General features: G+C 40.8%; 1 protein-coding gene across 4 annotated transcripts in view; it reads right to left on the reverse strand.

The window, feature by feature from the left end:
* SLC25A17 (solute carrier family 25 member 17) overlaps window positions 1-24675 on the reverse strand; it is a 100612-nt gene that overhangs the window by 12250 nt on the left and 63687 nt on the right. For 3 of the 4 annotated variants that reach the window (XM_029590446.1, XM_029590447.1, XM_029590444.1), the window contains 5 exons: window positions 13345-13496; window positions 10776-10892; window positions 3428-3573; window positions 2308-2403; window positions 2074-2156 (listed from right to left, as the gene is read on the reverse strand). In XM_029590446.1, the coding sequence (XP_029446306.1) occupies window positions 2074-2156; window positions 2308-2403; window positions 3428-3573; window positions 10776-10892; window positions 13345-13496 (594 nt within the window). The remainder of the gene's footprint in view (window positions 1-2073; window positions 2157-2307; window positions 2404-3427; window positions 3574-10775; window positions 10893-13344; window positions 13497-24675) is intronic. The other variant, XM_029590445.1, reaches the window with a different exon arrangement.

Genomic DNA, 24675 nt, shown 5'->3' on the forward strand with positions numbered 1-24675 from the left:
AACAATATTACCGATATCTGCAACCAAATGTAACTGTGCACTTAAAACATTTTACTAGTCCCTTTTTGCACAGAAGCTAAAATTGCAGAAATATCTGCATGGCTAGGAGAGTTTGATGACACTTTGCAAAATGATTCAAAAGAATACCAAGCATGAATATATGCTAAGGAAGTGATCTTTAATTATTACATTTTAATATTTTGTTTATAACAGGGATGATAACAAGGATGAAAAGCCTTTATTTTAATTAATCATTTATACATAAAGTACATAATCATTACTTTGTAAACACAATTATAATGGTTAGAATCAATAAAGGAAACAATGTGTTCATTAAAAATGTAACATAATAGCATCACTTTGTGTGGAGGAGAAGGAGTGGAGCCTGTGGGTGCGGGTGTCTGTGTGGAGGAGAGGGAGTGGAGCCTGTGGGTGCATGTGTCTGTGTGGAGGAGAAGGAGTGGAGCCTGTGGGTGCGTGTGTCTGTGTGGAGGAGAGGGAGTGGAGTCAGTGTGTGTTTAAGATACGGATAGAGCCATCATGCATGTGCCCAAGAGAGAGTGAGCTAGTGTGTGCGTGAGCCTGAGAGAGAGGGAGCCAGCCAGCTTTTGTGTGTGTCAGTGTGAGCATGAGGATAAATGTGTGTATATGAGGTAAGAGAAAGTTTGTGCACCTCCCTTTCTCTCCCACTACTCAGACAATCTCAGGTTGACCGGAAGTCAAAAGCCACCAGGTATGGAGAGTGAGTGATTTTTTTTTTAATCCTTAATGATTTTAATTAATCGAGTGTTTGATGTGTGTGAGGTTTTGAAATATTGTATTGGTGTTTGGGAAATTTAAAAAAAGATCAGTTTTTAATTATTGGATGTTATTCTGGTCATCTGCTGTTTTGAAATATTAAATTAGTATTATTTCACTATTATGATTGATGCTTTATTTCTTGATTTTATTGTTTGATGTTTTCTGAGGAAGGATGATGCTTTAGTTTTTCCATATATACACTACATATTGATTCTGACTTGTTGCTGTTTCCAGTTCAGTTTATGTCTGCACTTTTCCATTTATACTTTATGGTCACTTTATTCTATATTTGGCGAGGGTTTGTCTGTGTTCTGCATTTGTGACTGAGGGTAAGAATTCTGCTAATGTGTCATTTCTATGTAGGGATCTACAGAAGCTTGGTTTGTTCTGTTTTCCTGATAGGAGGTGTATTGATGTTTTAGAGCCTGGTGTAATGTTTGCAGAGTCACCTTTTCATAGGGTGGTAACCGTTTGATTGCTGGCAGTGCTGTTTTGGAATGGGAGGTTTATTACATTGTAATTGTAATTTAGCTTGCTCATGGCTTTCTGAGGACAAAGCCCACACCTAAAATGCGTTACAATAGTCCTAAAATATGTGTTCCAAGGATCTTTTGGGCTTTTATACAGGGTTATCTGGTTGACACCACAGCAGTGCATGTAAATATAATGTACATGCTGTTGTGATATTTATTTCAAAAGACTGTACTTTGAGTGTCCTTTTTCATGTAAAATCTTTTATTATAAATGCATAATTTGAAATTGGTGTGTAGAGGGCCATGGTGGGGGGAAGGCTGGGCATAAAGCTGTAAGATTCACTAATACCCTTGCACTGACTCTGATTAGAAAAAGAATACAAATAAAACGTAAAAGGGAAACCCCCCCCCAAAAAAAAAAACAAAACCACACCCCAGAATGAGAAAGGGCCAGCAATGTAATTGTTCACACAGGGCTGCAAAAAAGGTTAGCACTGGCCCTGCACAGCGGCACCCTGTGGTGACGTGCTGGCTGGGTTCCTGCCTTTCCCCAGTGGAAAGAGATCCCACACAGTTGTGCCCTGCCATGGTGGGGGTGCATGGGAGACAACACAAATGCACTCTGGCCCTGGGTGCCGGAGACCCTCGCTACACTTCTGTTTAAAGAGGTACTTTTCCAATACCGAAATACTAATCTGAATGTACGGTAAATCTTTTGCAGGTTTCAATTAGTATATGAATGAAAAGGCAGCAGAGAATAAATACAAAGTTAAAAAAAGGAAAGATATGAGATGCTCACCTGACTCTCTGCTGAAGGAGGTAGAGAACATTCCGGAGACTCCCCAATGTCTGGTTTTCTGAGTTTAATCTGTGATGTCGAAACTGAAAAAGCAAAGCAAATACCAGAGCTGTTTGTTCAACAAATATCAGCCTTCTACTACCCGGAGCTCAGTGTCTAGCACTGACCAATGAACTCTGGCTCCCAACGCTACTGCCCAGCATGCAGCCCCAGGGGGGCTTCCATCATACTCACCCTGAGAACAGACTGCACTGTCTGCAGGGGGTAAGTCACAACCGTAGCAATAGCCTTAGCCACTGCGCCAATAACAAATACTTCAAAAGATGAAAGCTGTGAAAACAAAGAAAGGGCGAAGGAAATAAAAGCAGATCATGCATACAGTCTGGCTACATCACCACTGTGCAAAACTAAATCTGAATGGGACAGATTTTCATTTTGATGAACTGAGTTAGACAAGAGATAACCAATGGGTTAGAAAGTTATGAGAAAATAATGGTCTCTTGCTGTGATTTAAAAGCAAAAAAAAAAAAAAGGTAAAGCCGAGCTTACAGGCAATACATTTTGAGGTCAAGTCGACCTGATTTGTATTTATTTTGTTGTAACATACTTTCAGTACTTTTTTGTAAAAACGTTTGTAATAAGTCTAAAAATGAAATTTAGATGAGAGAGGTTTATTGACAAAGCTAGAGGCCCCATCCTACCTTTCCACTCAGTTTTATTATGTCATATGATTCAAATCAGACACCCCTGTGAGACCCCCCAGTAACAACTTGCATCACGGAAAGCTGCTGTGGTACACAGACAGTCACTACCGTCACCATTATTGAGAGGGTGCATTATTACTGGCTTGTTCCAGAGCTTTAGACAATAAGCAACCACTCTCTATCTCCCCCCACAATAAGGAGGTAGAATCTTTGCACTTTCCCCAATGCTTCGTATTTTGCTTGAATAGCATTCAATGTTTGCTCAGTTGTGACTGTACTCTTAAGCGCAAGCTGATCTCTGTTTGACCGGCTAAAATAAAAGCTGTATCTGCAACCATTCCAAGGGCCTGGATTTACTAAGACTTTTCCCCCCATTCTGTGTCTACAGGAAAATGCTTAGTAAATCAGGCCCAAAGTTAAATACATTCTGGTTGACTGAGCTTTGAGCTTTTTTTTTTTTTTCCTTATTTAATCTTTTATTAAGTTTTCATGCAGCGATTACAATGTACACCCATAGCAAATAAGCTTCAGATCTAAGCGTCTTAACCAGCTGAGACAGAATTGCATTAGTCATACTTATAGACTACAAACTGGACAGGGATTCATTTTAAGTTTCAGCTGGAAGGCTGAACCCTGGCTCGGCATCTCACCTCCGCCTGTGACTTTAGGAGCTGACGTTTTAATCCTTCATAGAACATGAATTGAATGGCGGGGTTGAATACCAGCAGCAGAGAGGGGAATGTACTGTCCCAGAGTGCTAGGATCCCTTCATTTCGTATTATCTGATGGAAGGCATCTGAGGAGACAAGCAAAAGATGGCAGCATGTGCTGAGATGAACACTATGAAGTTAGTCACTTTGACCATAAACATGCTGCTGACTGAAGCAGTGAATACTGAAACCAAGGCACAACCGAAGCAGTACTTCCCCCCCAAAGGGGCAATACATTATTTTTTGAGCCTGGCAATTTCTTCCTGTGACTCCAGCGCTGTCAGAACCAGGGTGGGGGATCTGGGACAGGGGACATTTCCCCCTATTTTATAGCCCCTCCCAACCTACTTTATGCCAGTGATTTTAATGACAATCCTCAGCTGGGGGGGGCCAGGCCCCTGGGCTCCTTCCAGAGCCTGCAATCACAGGCCCTAAATCCTTCCACTCAATGTCAGTTGCATGACAGTTGTGACTCCCTCCCACCAGGTCTATGAACACTGCCCCTGCAGCATCTCCAGTGCCTTCTCCGGGGAGCGGAAGGGGGGGGGGGGGCAATAAGTCACTATAGGTCTGTACATCTGTAAATACATACAAATTCAGTATGAAGAAACAGGAGGACCAGTCGCTTGAGGAACAAAAACTAGAAGGAAGAATGTCAGCAATATCCAAGTCAAGAGAACTGGAAGAATTAAGGTGAACCCAGAGGAAACCAAGCAAAACTAAATTTCTTCAGATTCAAGTTGGGGGAAAGAGGAAATACGAAAACATATTCCAAACCAGGTATTAAGGACTGATATAACTCTACTGCTAGAACAGAGCAAATTCAACGCATGGATTTAAAAATAAGCTTGATACAGTTTTAGAGGCTAATTACATAAATAAGTATACTATTTAATGTTCCAGTCAGTAAGCTCATTTTGCAAGTAAACTCTTCACAAAGGGTCCTTATGTGTAACTCATTCTGAATGCTGGCAGCACTATCTGGTTCTTTTACGGATGTATTTTAATTTTCACACCTTCACTCAAAGTTTGGTCAGTGACACAGATTACAAAATCTGATGAAACTTACACTGCACACTGGTCTATAAAAGCTACAGTGCTTTGGGATGTCACATGTGTTCTTTAATGGCCTGGATAGTGGTGCACCGATGTGATATAAATATTAAAAAAAAAAAAATCTAAGTGATAGAAATAATTGTATTGATTTTCATAATTGTATTATAACCGACCTCACATCATGCTTTACCCAGGCAATTAAATGCTTCTTAAATGCCAAAGTCATATATCCTCTTTCATAATGTTTCCAAGCTATACTGGTAATCAGAGAAAGCACATACATAAATCAGCTCTGAAATATACACTACTGCACCTCAAAGAAACAAATTCTAATGTGCACCCCCTTGTGCGCGCCGACCCCGGATTTTATAAGATATGCGCGGCTACGCGCGTATCTTATAAAATCCAGCGTACTTTTGTTTGCGCCTGGTGAGCGAACAAAAATATGCGATCGCGCAAATTTTTAAAATCTACCCCATAGTGCATTAAGCTAGGAAGAGAGAACATGGTACAAATCTCTTCTTTCACCTTTCATCCCTTCAAATCACATTAAATCTTCACTGATGGTAACTGTGCTGTTCGTATGTATGACTGGGCATATAAAATTGCTCCCCAGAACCCATCCCACAAACCTCACCAAGTTACTAGTGCCCCTTCTTACTGTGGTATAAATAGTTCACTTTTCTGTGAGCCTCTATAAAGGTGCTCTCTCTCTCCAGCAGCAGCCCCAAAATGCGATAAACACTTGTCCAGGCACTTCTCAGCTTGCGATGTGAAATATCTCAGGTGCGATAAATTTAACGTGCATTGTGGTAAAATAGCTATGTGAAGTGGTACCAGGAAAATTACCCTAACCAACACCCCCCCCTTTTTTTTTTTTAATCATGGCCGCTATTCTTGCTATATTTATTGCAAAATGATGAATCTAGACCTCAGATGGTAACTTTTAAACACGCGTGGACCCAAAAAACACCAAGGAAGTTGATCTATGAAAGCCGTGAGGTAAACGAAAGAAGGGGATAGATCTCAAGTCCTTCAGGAAATCTTTATTGTGATAAAAGCCAGTTGCTCAACAGTAGCCAGACTCTGGCTGAGTTTCGCCACATGAAATGGGCTGCGAAGTGTCAACATAGAAATAACATATAGAAAACAATTATAAAAAATGTGTATATGAGATCCTATTTTGAAAATAAATACTAATACATAAACTGACACAAAGCAAATGTTGCTTACCTGTAACAGGTGTTCTCACAGGACAGCAGGATTTTAGTCCTCACATATGGATGACATCATCAGGATGGAGCCCAATCACAGAAAACGTCTGTCAAAGTTTCCAGAACTTTGATTGGCCCCTACTGGGCATGCCCAGCATGGCACCAACCCTGCAGCCAGCAGGGGTCCCCCTTCAGTCTTATTTGATAGCTACAGGTAGTGCCGAAAAAATAAAACAAGAAAACGTTACGAACCCAACATTGCGGGGCGGCGGGCGGGTTTCGTGAGGACTAACATCCTGCTGTCCTGTGAGAACACCTGTTACAGGTAAGCAATATTTGCTTTCTCACAGGACAAGCAGGATGGTAGTCCTCACATATGGGTGAGTACCGAGCTGAGAATGTCCGAACATGCACCAAATGTACCCAACGGCGTGCAACAGGCACAATAACTGGGTTGGAATTTGGTAGAGGGCATCCTGAACCCCACCGGGCAGGCGAAAGGGTGTTGGTACGTCACGTTGGAAATAGGTTACACAGGACAGATTGGCCGAAGATGGAATCTTGTCTTCTGGCTTTGTCCAAGCAATAGTAGGCTGCGAAAGTGTGGAGAGAACTCCAGGTGGCAGCCCTGCAAATGTCAGGAAGCGGCACCGATCATAGGTGTGCTACTGAAGTCGCCATGGCCCTCACAGAGTGTGCTTTAACATGGTCTTGGAAAGGAATGACTGCTTGCTGATAGCAAAAAGATATGCAGTCCGCCAACCAGGAGGAGAGAGTCTGCTTACCCACAGGTTGCCCTAATTTGTTGGGATGGAAAGCGACGAATAACTGAGTGCTCTTCCTGTGGGCAACTGTACGGTCTAGGTAGAATGCTAGAGCTCGTTTACAGTCAAGGGTATGCAGAGCCTGATCCCCTGGGTTGGAGTGGGGCCTGGGAAAGAAGATAGGTAGTATGATGGATTGATTAATGTGAAACTCTGAAACTACCTTTGGCAAAACTTCAGGTGAGTGCGGAGTACCGCCCAGTCCTGCAGGAGTTTAGTGTAAGGCGGATAGTTAACTAGGGCCTGTAATTCACTAACCCTGCGAGCTGAAGTGAGAGCCAAAAGGAAAATCACTTTCCATGTGAGATATTTTAGGTCACAGGAGTGAAGAGTTTCGAATGGTGGTTTCATGAGCCGCCCGAGAACCAGATTAAGGTCCCAAGAAGGAGCCGGAGGACGTAAAGGTGGCTTGATATGGAGCAAGCCTTTCAGAAAACGTGTTACGAGGGGTTGTACCGATATAGGGACATCCCAGACACCTTTATGGAAGGTGGCTACCGCACTGAAATGCATTCTAATGGAAGAGGTCTTTAGACCTGATTCCGATAAATGCCAGAGATAGTCCAAAAACCTTGGGATTGGACAGGAAAAGGGATCAAGGGATTGCGAAGAACACCATGATGTATACCTTTTCCATTTATAGGAATAAGACTTTCTTGTGGAAGGCTTCCATGAAACAATCAGGACACGAGAAACTGAATCTGAAAGGTTAAGTGGTTGAAGAATTAACCTTTCAACATCCATGCCGTCAGGGACAAGGCCTGAAGATTGGGATGGCGTAGACATCCGTCGTTCTGAGTGATCAGATGCGGGTCTGTTCCCAAAGGAATGTGCCTGCGGATGGAGAGATCCTGGAGTATGGGAAACCACACTTGGCGTGGCCAGTGAGGTGCTATCAGGATCATGGTTCCCTTGTCCTGATGGAGCTTCACAAGAGTCTTCGAGAGAAGAGGAAATGGAGGGAATGCATAAAGCAGACCGGTTGCCCACGAGAGGGAGAATGCATCTCTGGGCTGAGAGTGTTTGCTGCAAATGAGGGAGCAGTAATTGTCCACTTTGTGGTTTTGAGGGGACGCAAAGAGGTCTATTTGGGGATAACCCCATTGCTGGAAGAGGAAGGTCGCTACCGAGGGGTTGAGAGACCACTTGTGTGGTTGGAAGACACGACTCAGTTTGTCTGCCAAGACATTGTGCACTCCTGGCAAATAGGTGGCCCTGAGGTACATCGAGTGGGAGAGCGCTTCCGCCCAAATCTGCGCAGCTTCCTGACACAGAAGGAAGGATCCTGTGCCTCCCTGCTTGTTGATGTACCACATGGCCACCTGGTTGTCCGTCTGAATCAGGATGACGTGATTTGACAGGCAATCCTGAAAAGCTCTGAGAGCATATCGCATTGTACGAAGCTCCAGGAAATTTATCTGGTGTTCGGCGGGCGTAACTTGCACACATCGGCTGGCTGCCAGCACGCCAGGCCCCGACCCAGGCCGCTGTGTCGGGGCACTTGGCCACGCCCCCGGACCACCGCCATGCCCCCGGACCGCGGCCCCGCCCACGACCCCACCCCTGGACCGCCCCTTTTTTGAAGCCCCGGGACATATGCGCGTCTCGGGGCTCAGCGCGTGCAGGGGTAGGTTTTTGGGGGTTAATCTACCCCATAATCTGCTGAAAATGTTTTGTGAACATTTGCATATAGAGGAGATATCATAGAAAGTTCATTGATATAGATTAAATACCTGTATGGATATTATATCAGTCATACAATGAGATGCAGAGTATGTTGGTTGGCCAACATCTAATGGTATCCTTAATGTAATGAGAAATGCATCAATTTATTAAATCTTCTTAAATAAGTATAATGCACAAAAATAATTTATCCGTGTGCGATGTCTTAAATAATTCCTAATATTTATTGATCACATAAATCGGTGAAATATATAATATCAATAAATATTAGGAATTATTTAAGACATTGCACATGGATAAGTATAATAAAATGCACAAAGGTTTTTTTTGTGTTTAAACACTTGAATTGCGTCACCCTGTAAGTAAGCCATCAGCGGGTATCACTGCATTCCTACATGCAGTCCACATGATTTGCATTATAAATAGGTTGAGGTATATTACAAAGGAGTGGGGAATTATGTATATAATTTACTTATATGATCGTATCCACACCGTTTGCCTCACTTAAAATAATTTTTACATTATACTTAGGTATATTTATTCTCAAACTCATTGACACTCTTTGAGAGACGTAATCAACAATGTGATCAGACTGAGTAATAAAAATATTTTATTTTTTTCAAAAATAATCATATAATTTATTTAAGAAGATTTAATAGACTTATGCATTGCTCATTACATTAAGGATACCATTAGATGTTGACCAATCAACATACTCTGCATCTCACTGTATGACTGATATAATATCCATACAGGTATTTAATCTATTGATCTATATCCATGAACTTTCTAGGATGCCTCCTCTATATGCAAATGTCACAAACATATTTTCAGCAGACAATATGTTCAGGCCCCTCGTTGTGCTGATGTCTTTTTATGTCTATGAAATACGGATTTTTCATTTTTATTTGTGATTTTATGTAATTATATTTGTCAGTTTATGTATTAGTATTTATTTTCAAAATAGGATCTCATATATACATGTTCTATAATCGTTTTCTATATGTTATCTCTAGGTTGACACTTCGCAGCCTCTGAAGCAGCCCATTTCATGTGGCGAAACTCGGCCAGAGTCGGACTACTGTTCAGCAACTGGCTTTTATCACAATAAAGATTTCCTGAAGGACTTGAGATCTATCCCCTTCTTTCGTTTACTTTTAAACAGGCGAGCAGAGCACGTGCGCTCATTCGTTGGCCTGTGTCCAGGTACGTGGCCATTTTATAACATACACGTGTATATGCATGCATGTTATAAAATAGCCTGACCGTGCGTACATGTGCACAGAATTTTAAGTGGACCCGTGCCTATGCACACAAATGCTGCTTCTACCGAATAAGCAGGGGGGGGTGGGGGATTTTTAAAAGACACGCATGCTGATGCCATTACCGGTTTTCCCAATCTGTTCCCAGTTCATTCCCAGTTCACCCAGGTAAGGGTTAGGACTTCCAGACCCCCCTAGTTTAATAGCCTCTCTTCTCCCGTTAGCCCCCGACCCTTAAAACCTCACTGATCTATCTTTATTTTATAACTTACGTGGTTACCCACAGCAGAAGTAAAGTTATGTCTCAACGAAACTGGCGTGTGCGTGTTTATGTGCTAATTTGAAGTTGAAATCCAGGAACGTCATTGTCCTGCCCACATCCCATCCCATCCCTTTTTTTTTTTTTTTTAATGTTACTTGGGCGGCTTTTAAAATCTGCTTGGGGCAAACTGGCCTGACATATTCGCTGCTGCACGTGTTTGGTTTTAAAATTCACCTTAAGGAGTATTTTGTAAAAATTCATAATTCACACCATATATCTATTGGAGAAAAGGTATCACTAAATGTGATTTCTTTTTACTCACTTTTTTGGATTTTTTTTTTTTTTTTTTTGCCAGTAATGATTAAAACGTATCTGCCTGTGTGATAGTGATGTCGCAGTGTATGAACTGGCTTTTTCTTCTAATTTCATTAAACAATTCATAAAAAATAAACATTTTTTACAATTTTTTTAAAACAATATTTACAAGACAGACAAAGTTGTTGGGATAAGATATTATAGCTCTGTGAATACTAGTTTAGGGTTCTCTATTTTTTTTTTGGTTGTTTATAATTTTGGGAACACATGTAGTGGAACACTAGTATATGAGCTGCTATATATATTTGTGTGTGTGTTTTAGAACATGTTGAAAACCAGATGATTTTCCAGAGTGGAGGAGGGAATGTCCTATAGGCAACTCGAACAGAAACAACTGGAACTCTGACCTGCTGGCTGGCAGGGTGGTTGCCTGGTTGCTTGGCAACCATTTAAAAGCTGACTGATGGGTGAGACTTTATGTTGGCAGTCCATGATCCCAGCCAGGGCAGCCATGCCTATCTCTCTCCTTTTATTTTCTGTGTGCGTATATATATATATATATATATATATATATATTCTTTTTTTTTTTTAAATTAAAAAACACTAACTCTTTTCTTTCCCCTTCTTTCCTCTCCTCATTCGCAAAATGCAGATAAAATTCCCACGACTTACCTAGAATCCCCTTGTAGTTGGATGGCACAATGTCGTCATTCCAGAATTTGGCCCCCTGCAGCTTCAGTCGAGTATTTACCACCCAGAGAGGCGTGGTTAAAAGCACATTCACAACGCCTGAAAGGAGTGACATGGAAGCAGAGAGAGAGAGAAGCACGTTATGGAGGAGGGACCAGACTTCACTCTTTCCATTCACCTCTAAGTGGAGTCACTCTCCTGCTTCTATGCCCCTTCATGTGGCAGGGGAGGAAAGGGTATACTGACTGCTTGTACTGAAAGCCAGTATTGCTAGGCTGGGTATAAGGGTTCCTCAATCCCTGCCACTGCAGTATTACAGATTCATCCTCTAGCAACATCACCAAGCTGAACATTCCTCAGTATTGTATCTAGAACATAAAATTCGCCATACTGGGTCAGACCAAGGGTTCATCAAGCCCAACATTCTGTTTCCAACAGTGGCCAATTCAGGTTACAAGTTACCTGGCAGGACCTCCAGAGGTCAACAGATTCCATGCTGCTTTTCTCAAGGATAAGCAGTGGATTTTTCCAAGTCCATCTTAATAATGGTTTATAGACTTGTCTTCCAGGAAGCTTGTCTAAATCTTTTCTAAACCCAGTTACATTAACAGCTTTCTCCACATCCTCCGGCAACAAATTCCAAAGTTTAATTATGCGTTGAGTAAAAAAATATTTTCTCCTCTGTCTTAAAAGTATAACCTAGTAACTTTATTGAACGTCCCCTAGTCTTTGTACTTTTTGAAAGAGTAAACAACCGAATTGCGTTTACCCGTTCCACTCCACTCACTATTTTATAGACCTCTATCATATCTCCCCTCAGCTGTCTCTTTTCCAAACTGAAGAGCCCTAACCTATTTAGCCTTTCCTTATAGGGAAATAAATAGTTCCATCCCCCTCATATTTTGGTCACCATTCTCTGTACCTTTTCTGATTCTGCTATATCTTTGTTGAGATTAGCACCCAAAACTGCACACAATACTCAAGATGAGGACACACCATGGAGTGACACAGAGATATGTTATTTTCCATTCTTTTCCTAATCATTCCTAGCATTCTGCTTGCTTTTTTGGCTGCTGTTGCACACTGAACAGAGGATTTCAATATATTATCCTCTATGACGCCTAGATCCTTTTCCCAGGTGGTGACTCCCAATGTGGAACTTTGCAACGTGTAGCAATAATTTGGGCTCCTCGTCCCTATGTGCATCACTTAGCACTTGTCCAAATTAAATGTCATCTAGATGTGGATGCCCAGTCTTGCAATGTCCTCTTGCAATTTATCACAATCCTCTTGTGATTTAACAACTTTGCATAATTCTGTCTTATCATTTGTTGTTCCCATCTCTAGGTCATTTATGAATATGTTAAAAAGCAGCGGTCCTAGTACAAATCCCTGGGGCACGTCACTATTCAGCTTTCTCCATTGAGAAAATTGACCATTTAGCCCTAGTCTCTGTTTTCTATCTTTTAACCAGTTCTCAATCCACAACAGAACATTGCCTCCTAGCCCATGACTTTTTAATTTCCTCAAGAGTCTCTCATGAGGTACTTAGTCAAACGCTGTCTAAAAATCCAGATACACTAAAACTGCTGGCTCACCTTTATCCACATATTTATTCATGCCATTAAAAAAATGTAGCAGATTGGTGAGGCAAGATTTCCCTTGGATAAATCCATGTTGATTCTGTCCCATTAAACTATGACTACCTATTTATTCAGTAATTTTGCTCTTTAGTATAGTTCCAATCATTTTTCCAGAACGGAGGTCAGGCTCACCAGTCTGTAGTTTCCCGGATCACCCTTGGAATCCTTTTTAAAAAAACTCTTCCTCCAACACAGCCCACGTCAGTAACTCAATCAATATTAAAAACTCATGATGAAACAGAAAAAAAAATCAACACAGTCAACCTAAAAATGAAGAGAATCCATTAAACATAGCTTAAGGACTCATTCTATCTCACGCTGAGCTCCATTATGCTCACCGCAATCCTGCCGAGGCCTTGCTTATCTGAGACTTTCAAAGTGCAGGTCTGGATCTCCTTTCCCACTGTTTTATTTTAAAGGGTGATTATTTTTACAGTAAATCTCACACAAGAGAAGAACAGAGAGAGGCAGTAATGTTGCTACTCTTGCTCTGAGATAGATGGGGGACCTGTCTTACAAGAGGGGATAAAAGCATTTCTAAAACCAGCATATGGTCTCATCATCTGTTCCAAGGTAGAAACCATGTGGCTCAAGAAAGCTAGCAATGTCACTTCCACCTCTCTGCCCTTTGAGAAGAGGTCGATATGTTGAAATATAGAAAATTCCAATCAATTAGACTTGTCCACTATGTGCTGTGTGGAAGTTTGGGATGAACAAGTACAGCAACACTCTGCATATATTGTAATTAAAAGAACTCAGGTTAGCAAGGATGGAGAGGGAGCATTTAGAATGCAGTTGATATCACCAGAAAGTACTTTTAATATGATAAAATTAAACTGTGAACTAGGTGCATGGGGGAATCCTGGACATTTCTGCCAGATCTCCCTCTCTCTCTCTGGTCTTCTTACCTGCTATCATCCCAAAGAGGAGGTCCTTTCCGGTGGTGGACTGTTGACCATTGACCCAGATGGCTTTCAGGCTGTTGAAGGTGTAGAAATAGACAAAGTTGGAGCAACAGAGGGAGGAGATGACAGGGAACCATCCGCGGTACAGGGCCAGCCTGAGCAAAGTGGGAAGGCAAAGAAGGTCAAGTCAGGCACAGACCCCCTCCAAATAGAAACCAGGCAGACAGTTGGCCTGGCCCTCGCTAACCACCGTGCGACAGGGGCACTGGCAATCTTCTCCCTTGAGTTCACTGGACTCACAGAGTGGAATGACTCTGCGGAGAGCTGTGCAAGGGCACCCACGTTTTAAATAATATGCAGCAAACAGGACACTATCCCAAACCACACACTGACAAAGGCAGACTTTAATGGGTAGTAGCCAGGGGTTCAAAATTCTGAGGGACTTCCTATTTTTATATTTAGGTTTTTTTTTTTTGCTCTCCCAACTTTCTCCTGCTACTTTGGGCTTCCAGCTCAACTGGAACCAACCTCCGTTGGGCTATAACATCATAGCTCTTTTTCACAACTACCCAGAATACTGAAACACCCTCCACCCCCTTTTTGGGATTCTCAATTTCATTACAAACAACTGTTTTATACTTGCATTCATTTTTTAATTTTCTTGCTTAAATTTTATTCCTGTTGCACAGATTTCCTCTCTCACTCTTTTCAACACAGCTCACACCATCCCTAGCGACCCTTTATTACTTCTTCCTATACAGTTTCCATGCAAAAACCATCACAACCTGCTCATCCCATTCTCCCCCACTGCCCAAGACCTCTCCTGCATGCAGTACCATCTACTAAAAGCCTATAAAAATCTGTGGCAAGCTGGGAACCTCCACTGAAACTGATGGAGTGGCAGCAAAACCCACAACCAGCCATGGCAGATCTTCCATAGATTCCAGCATACATACATACATACACACACACACACACACACTTTAAAAACAGCAAAATGGTGGGAAAATGTGGATGTTTCTCCATTAATTTAGCATATCCTATCATTATAATACCCACATGACTGGGCAGTGGTGATGTTACCCAGGTAGAGAATCATCAAGCTAGGTTGAGAGAACACTGTACAAATGTCATCACTGTGTGAGTTTCCTCACTCCAAAGGACATCAAATCTTCACAAGAGTGCACTGTTCTATTTGTATGTCTCACTCTGCATATAAAAGTGGCCTCTAAGTCCTACACTACTACCTAAACCTCACCTCTAGTTACTAGGTGGGCCTCCTATAGTAGCATAAATAACTGCTTACTATGGTGCCACCCCCAGAGGCTCTCTCTCTCTCTCCCCTCCCACATCTCAGGCCCTTCCCTAGCCTAAAAATGCCCAAAATGGAATTTGCGAAAAAAATCCCAAATTGCTTTATGAGCATATCGCATGACATCGCATAGCTTAACACAATTGAAATAGGCGTAGTTATTTTCGGTGTTAAAACTGTGCAATGTCATGTGTTATGGCTTTGCACTTTGCGAAGCCAGCCTACTCTTACAGAATTTCCCACCCCCGACTCCTCCTCAATCCCTCCCCTTTTAAAAATTTGCATTGCACCATGCGTTATGGTGCTTTTCGCATACGAAAACGAATTAGCACATGCGAAAATGCCACATCGCGATTTGACAAATGACCTTGATATTTTGGGAGTCTTAGGTAGTGAAAACCCCACCACTTCCTTTTTAAGATCCATTACTTTGTTTCACAAGCTATCCATCTTAGGGCAGGACCACCATAGATGAAATAAAGTACCTTCCAGCATGTATCACAATTTGTCATTTTATATAACTGAGCTGGCATCAGATACCACCTATATAGAAGTTTATACCCATTCTCCTTTATTTGGGCTGAAACTGAACTCCGACCAACAGCTACATAACATTGATCTCATTCCCCTTCTTCCAGTACCTCTCCCAAGTCTGTCTCCCAAGCTAGTTGATAGCACCTTCTCTTTTATTTCTTCATTTAAAAATGTATAAATCCAGGATATAGGCCTTTTAAACTTATCTGCTTGTTAACAAAATTTACAAAAACTGTTTTCCCTTTTTTCAGCTCATAGTGAAATTTTTCTGAACAAAAGTAATGAACCAGTTGATTATGGGACAATAGGTCTTTCTATGTCAAAGGATATGATTGCAGCAAAAGGTATCAGCTTTTGTCTATCCCATATTTGTTCCAGTCTGGTTAATCTCCTCTCTCCATCTCTTTATTTCCGAATATCTTCCATAAGCGCAGTTACAAAAGATTTATCATCTAAAAGTCGGCCATTTAGCCTCCAATAATGCGTTCCTGCCTTCCTATATGAAGATTGTAACGTTAACCAGACCGAAGCATGATCTGACCATGTAACTTTACCCAGATCTGCTTCTTTATTAGAACATACCAAAGATCTGTCTATTAAGAAAAAATCTGAGAGTAAGAATTATGCAAATGGGAAAAATAAAAGTATAATTCTGAGCTATGGGATTTTGCATCCTCCATATATCTACCAATCCTCTATTCATAATCAAGTTCTTTAGTGCTTGCCTAGGTTTCCTCCCACCTCCCATCCCTGAACCCATGTTATCTAAATAGGGATACCTAGTTATATTAAAATCACCCCACACTATAAGACGGCCTTCCTCCCACTCCCCCAAAATACCAGATATGTTATCCAAGAACTGGCCTTGGTCAGTAATAGGAACATATAAGTTGAGCAGGATGTATATGACATCATTCACCTTTACCCTGATTATGATATATCTACCCTCTAAATCTCTTAGAATTGCTTATATGTCTGAAACCATGGATTTAGGAAAAAAGTATACCCACCTCACAATACTTCTTCCCCACTGGGGCTGCAGCAAGAAATTGCTGTGGGAATGCCAAAATAGTAAGTAGCCGTACTTCCCGTTTGGTAAGATGGGGCTCTTGACAAAAAACAGTAGATGTCTTAAGCCTTGACATTTCTTGAAAAAAATAGCCTTCTTTTATCTGGAGACTTCAAGTTCTTAGTATTAATAGAAACTATTTTTAAACTCCCCATTGAAAAATATCCCCCCCCCCCCCCCCTGTTTTGTTAATTCATATTCTATCTGCCAAGCTCCCATCCATAAAGTCACTCTCCCAGGAACCACCCCTATTCAGTCAGACAACCATACCAAACCATCTCATTCCCCATGGAACCCATGTGCCAATCTAAACTCTAATGAAAGCCCCTTTACCACTTGCCTTAATGCCCTCCCAACCATTCCCAAATTCGGTCCACCTTTCACCAGTGTGGATGCCCTCCAAGCTGAGGGATGAAGTCATCTTGCTACTATTCACTCACCCCACCCAAGCCCATCTATTTCACATTCTGTAATAATGTCCCCTCCTTATATATGAACAATCTTCGAAATCTCTGGTGCATATCCTATGTATACCCAACTGGATAATAGCTTAGCAACAAAATAAAGGTCCCAAGAACTCTCAGATCCTAGATTTTTTCAACTCGAAGCTTCCTTGGAAGATGACAAGCCACGCGATTGGCGACATAGCCTTCTTAAGAACTTGCCATGCTGGGTCAGCCCAAGGGTCCATCAACCCCAGCATCCTGTTTCCAACAGTGGCCAATTCAGGCTACAAGTACCTGGCAAATACCCAAACATTAAGTAGATCCCATGCTACTGATGCCAGAAATAGCAGTGGCTAATTCCTAAGTCAGCTTGATTAATAGCAGTTAATGGATTTCTCCTCCATTATCCAAACCTATTTTAAACCCAACTACACTAACTGCACTAACCACATCCTCTGGCAACAAATTCCAGAGCTTAATTGTGCATTGAGTGAAAAAGAATTTTCTCTGATTGGTTTTAAATGTGCTACTTGCTAACTTCATGGAGTGCCCCCCGTCCTTCTATTATCCGAAACAGTAAATAACCAATTCACATTTACCAGTTCTGGACTTTTCATGATTTTAAAGACCTCTATTTTATCCCTTCTCAGCCATCTCTTCTCCAAGCTGAACAGCCCTAATCTCTTCAGCCTTTCCTCACAGGGTGCTGTTCCATCTCTTTTATCATTCTGGTCGCACTTCTCTGTACCTTCTCCATCGCAACTATATCTTTTTTGAGATGCATCTACCAGAAGTCTATATAATACTCAAGGTTCAGTCTCACCATGGAGCAATACAGAGATATTATAACATTTTCTGTTTTATTCACCATTCCCTTCCTAATAATTCCTAACATTCTGTTTGCTTTTTTGACTGCTGCAGCACACTGAGCAGATAATTTCAATGTATTATCCACTATGATGCCTAGATCTTTTTCCTGGGTGGTAGTTCCCAATATGGAACCTAACATTATGTAATTACAGCATAGGTTTTTTTTTCCCCTATATGCATCACCTTACACTCGTCCACATTAAATTTCATCTGCCATTTGGATACCCAATCTTCCTGCCTCACAAGGTCCTCCTGCAATTTATCACAATCCGCTTGCGATTTAACTACTTTGCAAATCTGATTACCTCACTCATCGTTTTCCTTTCCAGATCATATATAAATAAACTGAAAATCATTGGTCCAAGTACAGATCCATGAGGTACTCCATTGATTACCCTTTTCCGCTGAGAAAACTGGCCATTTAATCCTACTCTCTGTTTTCTGTCTTCCTTTACTCACTCTCTGCTATCTTTGTGGGTCCTCTCGCCACTTGTCACCTTCTGGTACTTTTGTTGCCACTGCCACTTTTGGAACCAACATACCAGCCGCCCACAGAATCTCAGCCTCTTGGTTGTTTTTCACATGAGATGTTATTCCACTTATCATAAAACTCAGCCCAAAAGGAAAAAAGCCAGAGGTACCTGATATTCCTGCTGTGCAAGAATATCACAATGTCCTGGAATTCTCATTTCCAGGTGGTAGAAAAAGCTAGATCTTGGAATATTTCAATTTTAAGTCCCTGCCAGATTAAAGGACCAGACTCCCTTGCCAGATTCGCAACCTTAACCTTTAAGGGGACGTTATGGAAGCAGGCGATGAGGTCTCTAGCTTGATTATTCCATGTTGCTCCCAGTGACCTATGCACCCTTTCTAACTTGATAACTGGGGTATCTTCTATCCCTCCATCTCTTCCAGTACAGCTGAACAAATACTAGAGACTACCTGAAAGAAGTCCCCAAATTCAGCCTCCTCCGGGACTCCTTGGAAGCGTAAGTTCACCCTGTGGGACCTATTTTCCATGTCCTCTATACGGGCAGACAGTTCCTCATTAGCTTCCACTAATCATTTCTGCTCGTCCCGCCATTTAGTTAGGTTAGAGTCCTGTTCATCTAGTCAGGTTTCAGATTCCTCCATCCATCGGTCTAAGCCCATTATCTCACCTTGACTGTCAATATTTCTCCAATCTCTTTTCAGAGGCAGGCTACATCGCCTCTCAATTCCCTAAACCAGGTCTGAAATTCAGCCTGGGATGGTACGCCTTCAGTTGCCACTATGCTCTGCTCACAGTACAGCTCCAATGTTTCTTGCTCTGGTGTCATTTCCTCTTCAGGCCTCAGCATTTCAGTCACCACCACATTGGTAAAGGAAAAGTGTTTCAGCTTTTTCTTTGCCGATGCCATCCCAGGTATAAATGCTAAGAGATTGCACAGACAACAAATCGCTGGCACTAGATATATCTCAATTCGGAGGATACATATAGATTTAGGTCTGGAGCTTTCCTCTCAAACAGCCATCTTGCTTGATGAGGTCACTCCCCCCATGGTTTTTGTACCAGCAGCTCCATGAAGCAGTCATTTTTTTCATCCAGAAACTTTATCTCCTTAGCATGTCCTGATGTGACATTTATCCAGTCAATCATCCATTATTATTGTGTTGCTAATTTTGTTAGCTTTCCTAATTTCTGCTAGCACTTCATCATCTGTTTGTTCATTCTGGCCAGGTGGGTGGTAGTACTCCCCCACTGCTGTGACAGAACCAATCCCATATGTTGTGACAATATGAGATAGCTATAGAGTGAGAGAGATAAGGGAGTAAAATTGTGAATGCAAAGAAAAATAGGCTTACAATAGGATACCATTTACAAAGAATAACTTTTCAAGACTTCCGTGCAGTCCCATATATACACGTATATGGGCATGCAGAGATCTACTATAGTATTTTATAATTTGCACGTATCTGGTCTGTGCAGATTACGAAAAATACATGCATGTCCGCCCCCTAACATATGCGTAAATATTTACAATGCATTGAAAATGCATCATCTTTCTCCCTATTTCATAAACATATGTGCATATAGGGCCGGATTTTAAAAGGGTTACGCACGTACATGTATGCTGTGCACGCTCTTTTAAAAATCTACCCCATATTTTATGTGCAACAAAAAATAACTTGTACATTGAAACCCTAATTTACATGTGGTCGTAGGTATATTTTAAAATATGCAATCATACTTGAAATCACCAGATTGCTGATACCTCCACCAATTCACCCAGTCATCTCCAATTCACCAAGACCCTCCTACTACTTCACCATGAACTCCCCCTCCCCCAGTTCACCCAGACCTCCCACTCAAAAAATAGCAGATAGTGATATCAGTTATGTTAATTAGTAGGTGTAAAATTTCACAAATAAATTGCTTAATATATTTGTATAAATCTCTTAGAAAACAGCAACATGTCATATCTCTTGGCCACGCCCCTAGACTGTCCATTTTTTTTGAGTAAGTAAATGTGCACACAAAACCCAAAATACGTGTGTAATTTTGATGTTTATAGAATACTACTACTGCTTAACAATTCTATAGCTCTACATGACATACGCAGCATTGTACAAACATACTACAAGATAGACCCTGCTCAACAGAGCTTACACTCTAATAAAACAAATATACAGGACAAGAGACTTGGGATATTTCATAAAGCAAGCAATGGTTAAAAATAAATAAAATAAAAGTTAAACAAGACTAAAAGCAGACAGACAATCAGGCATAAGATTTAAATGCGAGAAAAGAAAGTTAGTTAAAATAGCATGCATGCAAAGGAAAGCTACTTATGCACATATAGTGTAATCCCGGTACTCATGGAAATGGGCAAATATGGTTGTTACCCACGTTTTGCCTGTATCTCAGTATATTTTATGCCCCGTTCTTCAGTATTTTCAATGCCCTGTTATTAGTTACTCCTTTTATCCTATTCTCCCCCCCACCCCCCTAGTTCTTTGGTTCCATGTTCGTTCCCTTGTTTCCCCATCCTTGTTCTCTATATACGTTAAGTTACCTGTAAACCGATATGATGTACCCATGAATACCGGTATAGAAAAGTTCTTAAATAAATAAAATAAATACATTTACTAGAGACCCAATGTTGTCTAATTTGGTATCTATAGGACCCAGAACTGGGAGTATTTTTCCAGTTCCGCTCTCTATAATGTACATTATTGCTTGCTCTGTCGTTAACAAGGTTGATGTACTGTTTACGCTATTAGATTTGAAAGCTGATATGTTATTGTTAATAGAGTCTTGGCATTCTGAGTCTATTAAGCTTTTGAATCAATTTTGTCTGGGAGGATTGTTATACTTACCAGCAAGCTGGATTGGGACAGAGGAGTGGAGGGTTATTTTATTTACCATGAGAATTTGCCTGTAAAATGTTCCAAATGGGTTGGGGTATTGAAAGTTTAGTGGTGACTGGGTTAGTCTATCAAGCTTCAGGACAATAAAGAACAACATTATGAGATGTTATTGATTTTATAACTTCTTTGCTTTTATATTTTAAAAATTTGTTTGGAGATTTTAATATTCATATATACTATACTTTAATCAGTCAGGCTAAAGAATTTTAGATTCTATTTCATCTGTTGAATTAACACAGTTAATTGATGTCCACATACATATTGCAGAACATACACTGGATTTACATTTATTCCCTGCAGATCTGGTAAAACAAGATGCTATTTCTGATTTAAAAGTAGAATAGGTTTAATGGTCTGACTACTTCTAATGAATTTTAAATTTATGCTAGGAAAACTAAATCATTAATTGAAAAACTGGTTAGGAGTAAAATTGATTTAGCTGAACTTGGAGGATGGAATTATGTGAAAAATGGGTTGAATTATGCTTCTTTAGCAAAAAAACGTACTGATTCATTAACAACCACCTAAACTTCAGTTATTGATAAGATTGCCCCTCTTAAGCAGTTGGGTTTCTATTGTGAATAGACCTCAGGCTCCATGGTTTAACACTTCTCTAGTGGAGAAGGAGAGAAGCATGTGTTATGCACAAAGAAGATGGTGGAAGTCATTTAATCCCACCACTGAGCAAGTGTTTCATATGGCTAAATTGATGTACAGACTACAAATTTGAAAGCAGGAGAAAGTTATACTAATCATTTGAAGGCATCTCTTAACAGTCCTTGGGAGCTATCTGAGGTACTTTCTAAATTGAACAACCACAAAAAGTGTATATATATATATATACACACGGATAAGATAACACTGAACTAGGAGGCAGTTGGTTTTGTTTCTTGTCACGATGCTGGCAGGAATCCAACTGAGGTATTAACAATAGGTTATGATTGTTTTCAGACCATTGCCTCTGCAGAGGTTAAAAAAGCTTTGATGAAGCTAAAGCTATCTTTTAGCTCTTTGGATAGTGGTTCATTATGGGGTAGATTTTAAAAAGCTGTACACGCAAAAAAGACCATGTTCATACGTAGAGCACACACAAGTAAACCATATTTTAAAACCCGCTACTTACATGCGTAACAAAGGGACTGCGAGTAACTCTGTGTGTAGAAAAAAAAAAGAGGTGCACCAGGGCATTCTGGGGAGTGGCCAACACATAAGCATGCAAGTTGCTATTTTAAAACCTGTTAAAGTGATACACATCAGTCTTTTAGCTGCGCATACTTACTTTTGTTCAACATCAGGTGTAAGTGACTGTAAAACATCGTAAAAGTGAAAAAATGACTGGGTGAGGGGTCTAGGCAAACTAGGATTGCAGGCTGAAGAACCAGAGGGGTCTGGGTGACCTAGAGATAGACTGGGCAAATAGTGGATGAATTGATATAAAACTAGTAATGTCCTTCACGGGTGCATGTTTTAAAAGTGAACTTAATTGCTCATATAAAAGCAGAGAATTCTTAAGGAAAACATGCAAATGTTTCATTATGTAACTGCTTAAAATTAGGAGCACAAATATGCACTCTAGGCATATTTTAAATAATGCACACACACACACACGCGCGTGGACTATATAAAATTCAAGCATATTTGTGCTCGTACCCATATACATGTGTATATAGGCGCTTGAGTGCTTGTTTTAAAGTTACTGCCCCTGGGTGTTGTATAGTTTGAAGGGCAGCTTTTTTTTTTTTTTTTGGAGATGATTACATCTTTGGTCCATCTTTCTCTATCAGCGAGGATAGTTCCAGATCAATTTAAAAAAAAATTGTATGACCAATTTTAAAATATGCTAATCTTATTACTAAACTCTCAATTTACAGGCCAATTTCAATTTTCCCATCATTGTCAAAGGTTTTGTAAAATGTTGTATTAAGACAACTAATAGATACTTTGAATGACAAGCAGATTTTGAATGTACATCAATGTGGGTTATATGTAGAACACAGCACAGAGACTTTGTTGGTCTCTGTGACAGATTGTGTCTTATGTGAACTGGATTACATATGTTCAGTTGTTGTAGTGATGTTGGATATGTCAGTGGTCTTTGACTCCATATAATCACCCTACCTTGTTAAGATTAGGAGAACTAGGGTTTAAGAAGGATGGTTGGTCACAGGTTTTGCTTCTTTTTAAACTGTGAGATTTCAACAGGTACGGTTGGATCAGCAGTTTTCTTCTCCGGTACTAGTACAATGGCGGGTGCCACAAGGTTCATCCTTGGTGGTGTTTGCATTTAATATTTATTTGCACCCTCTTTGTGATAAATTACAAGAACTGGGGGTCTTTTTAAAGTGTATGCTGACAACATACAATTATTTCCTGTTGTTCAGCTATATTTTGATAGATGTAGATTTGTGGATGAAAGAATAAAATTCTGCTAAATTCTCAGACTGAGGTTTTGTTGATCCCTCTTTACAACTTCTATATGAGGGTTCTGTGATACTATAAGAAAAGGCAAGTTTGCTTACCATAAACGTGTTTCCGTAGATAGCAGGATGAATTAGCCATGCTGTCTGGGACGTCCTCTAGCGGCTTCTAAGTGGAGCTTCTCCCAGTGATTACAGAACTTTGGCTCTGTGCGCTGCGCGCCTTCCCGTGCATATGAGTTCCTTCTCCTCAGTCTGTAACATAGCACATTCAGCAAAGCGGTGCTTTTTTGAGGCTGTCCAGGGAGGCGGGTGGGTCAGTATGGCTAATTCATTCTGCTATCTACAGAAACACCATTTATGATAAGCAAACTTGCTTTTTCCCCTCCATCGATAGCAGGGCTGAATTAGCCCTGCTGTCTGAGAGTCTCTAGCAATGAGTTGTGGTCCACTACATTATCAAACTGAGTGGAGAGTGGCACCCCTGTCAGACATTGAAAGTCTTGTGTGCACAACCCACTCATAAGGTGGACAGTCTCATTTTCTTACTGAAGTAGACACCACCGAACCCAGTGCTGCATTGGAAGCTGTTTGCTGATCCAGACAGTAGTGGGATGTGAAGGTGTATAGAGATGACCAGGTAGCTGCTTTGCAAATGTCTAGCAACGGCACCTTGTGAAGATGCGCTAATGAAGCAACTGCTCAAACTTGGTGCGCCTGGGCCTTGTCCTGAAGAGTCGTTGACATCTGTAGCAAAAATGAGTGCTACAAGCTTTAATATTCGCTGGCATGGATTACTGTAATGCCCTACTACTAGGTTTACCATACACAACACTAAAACCACTTCAAATACTACAGAACACTGCAGCAAGAATTCTGACTGGTAAAAGAAAGAGAGATCACATTACTGAAACCCTGGCTGAATTACACTGGTTACCCATTGAGCACAGAATGCAGTACAAAACACTATGCACTATACACAAATTAAAACATAACGAAAAAGCAGAATGGCTGAACACAGCACTTTGTGTACATGTCCCTCATAGAAAACTGAGATCAGCCAACAAAGCACTTCGTCAGAACAGCAAAACTAACCCAAGTAAGAGAAAGGGCATTATCATTAGCAGGACCTATACTATGGAACACCATGCCTCTAGAGAACAGATTACAAAAAGACATCAAAACTTTTTTTAAAAAAGTTTAAAAACCTGGCTCTTTAAACAAGCTTATCACAAAGAGAATGGAGAATAGAAAACAGAAAGGAGTAGGGAGCGA

The sequence above is a fragment of the Rhinatrema bivittatum genome, chromosome 2 (assembly GCF_901001135.1).
Source record: "Rhinatrema bivittatum chromosome 2, aRhiBiv1.1, whole genome shotgun sequence".
NCBI classification, from domain to species: Eukaryota; Metazoa; Chordata; class Amphibia; order Gymnophiona; family Rhinatrematidae; genus Rhinatrema; species Rhinatrema bivittatum.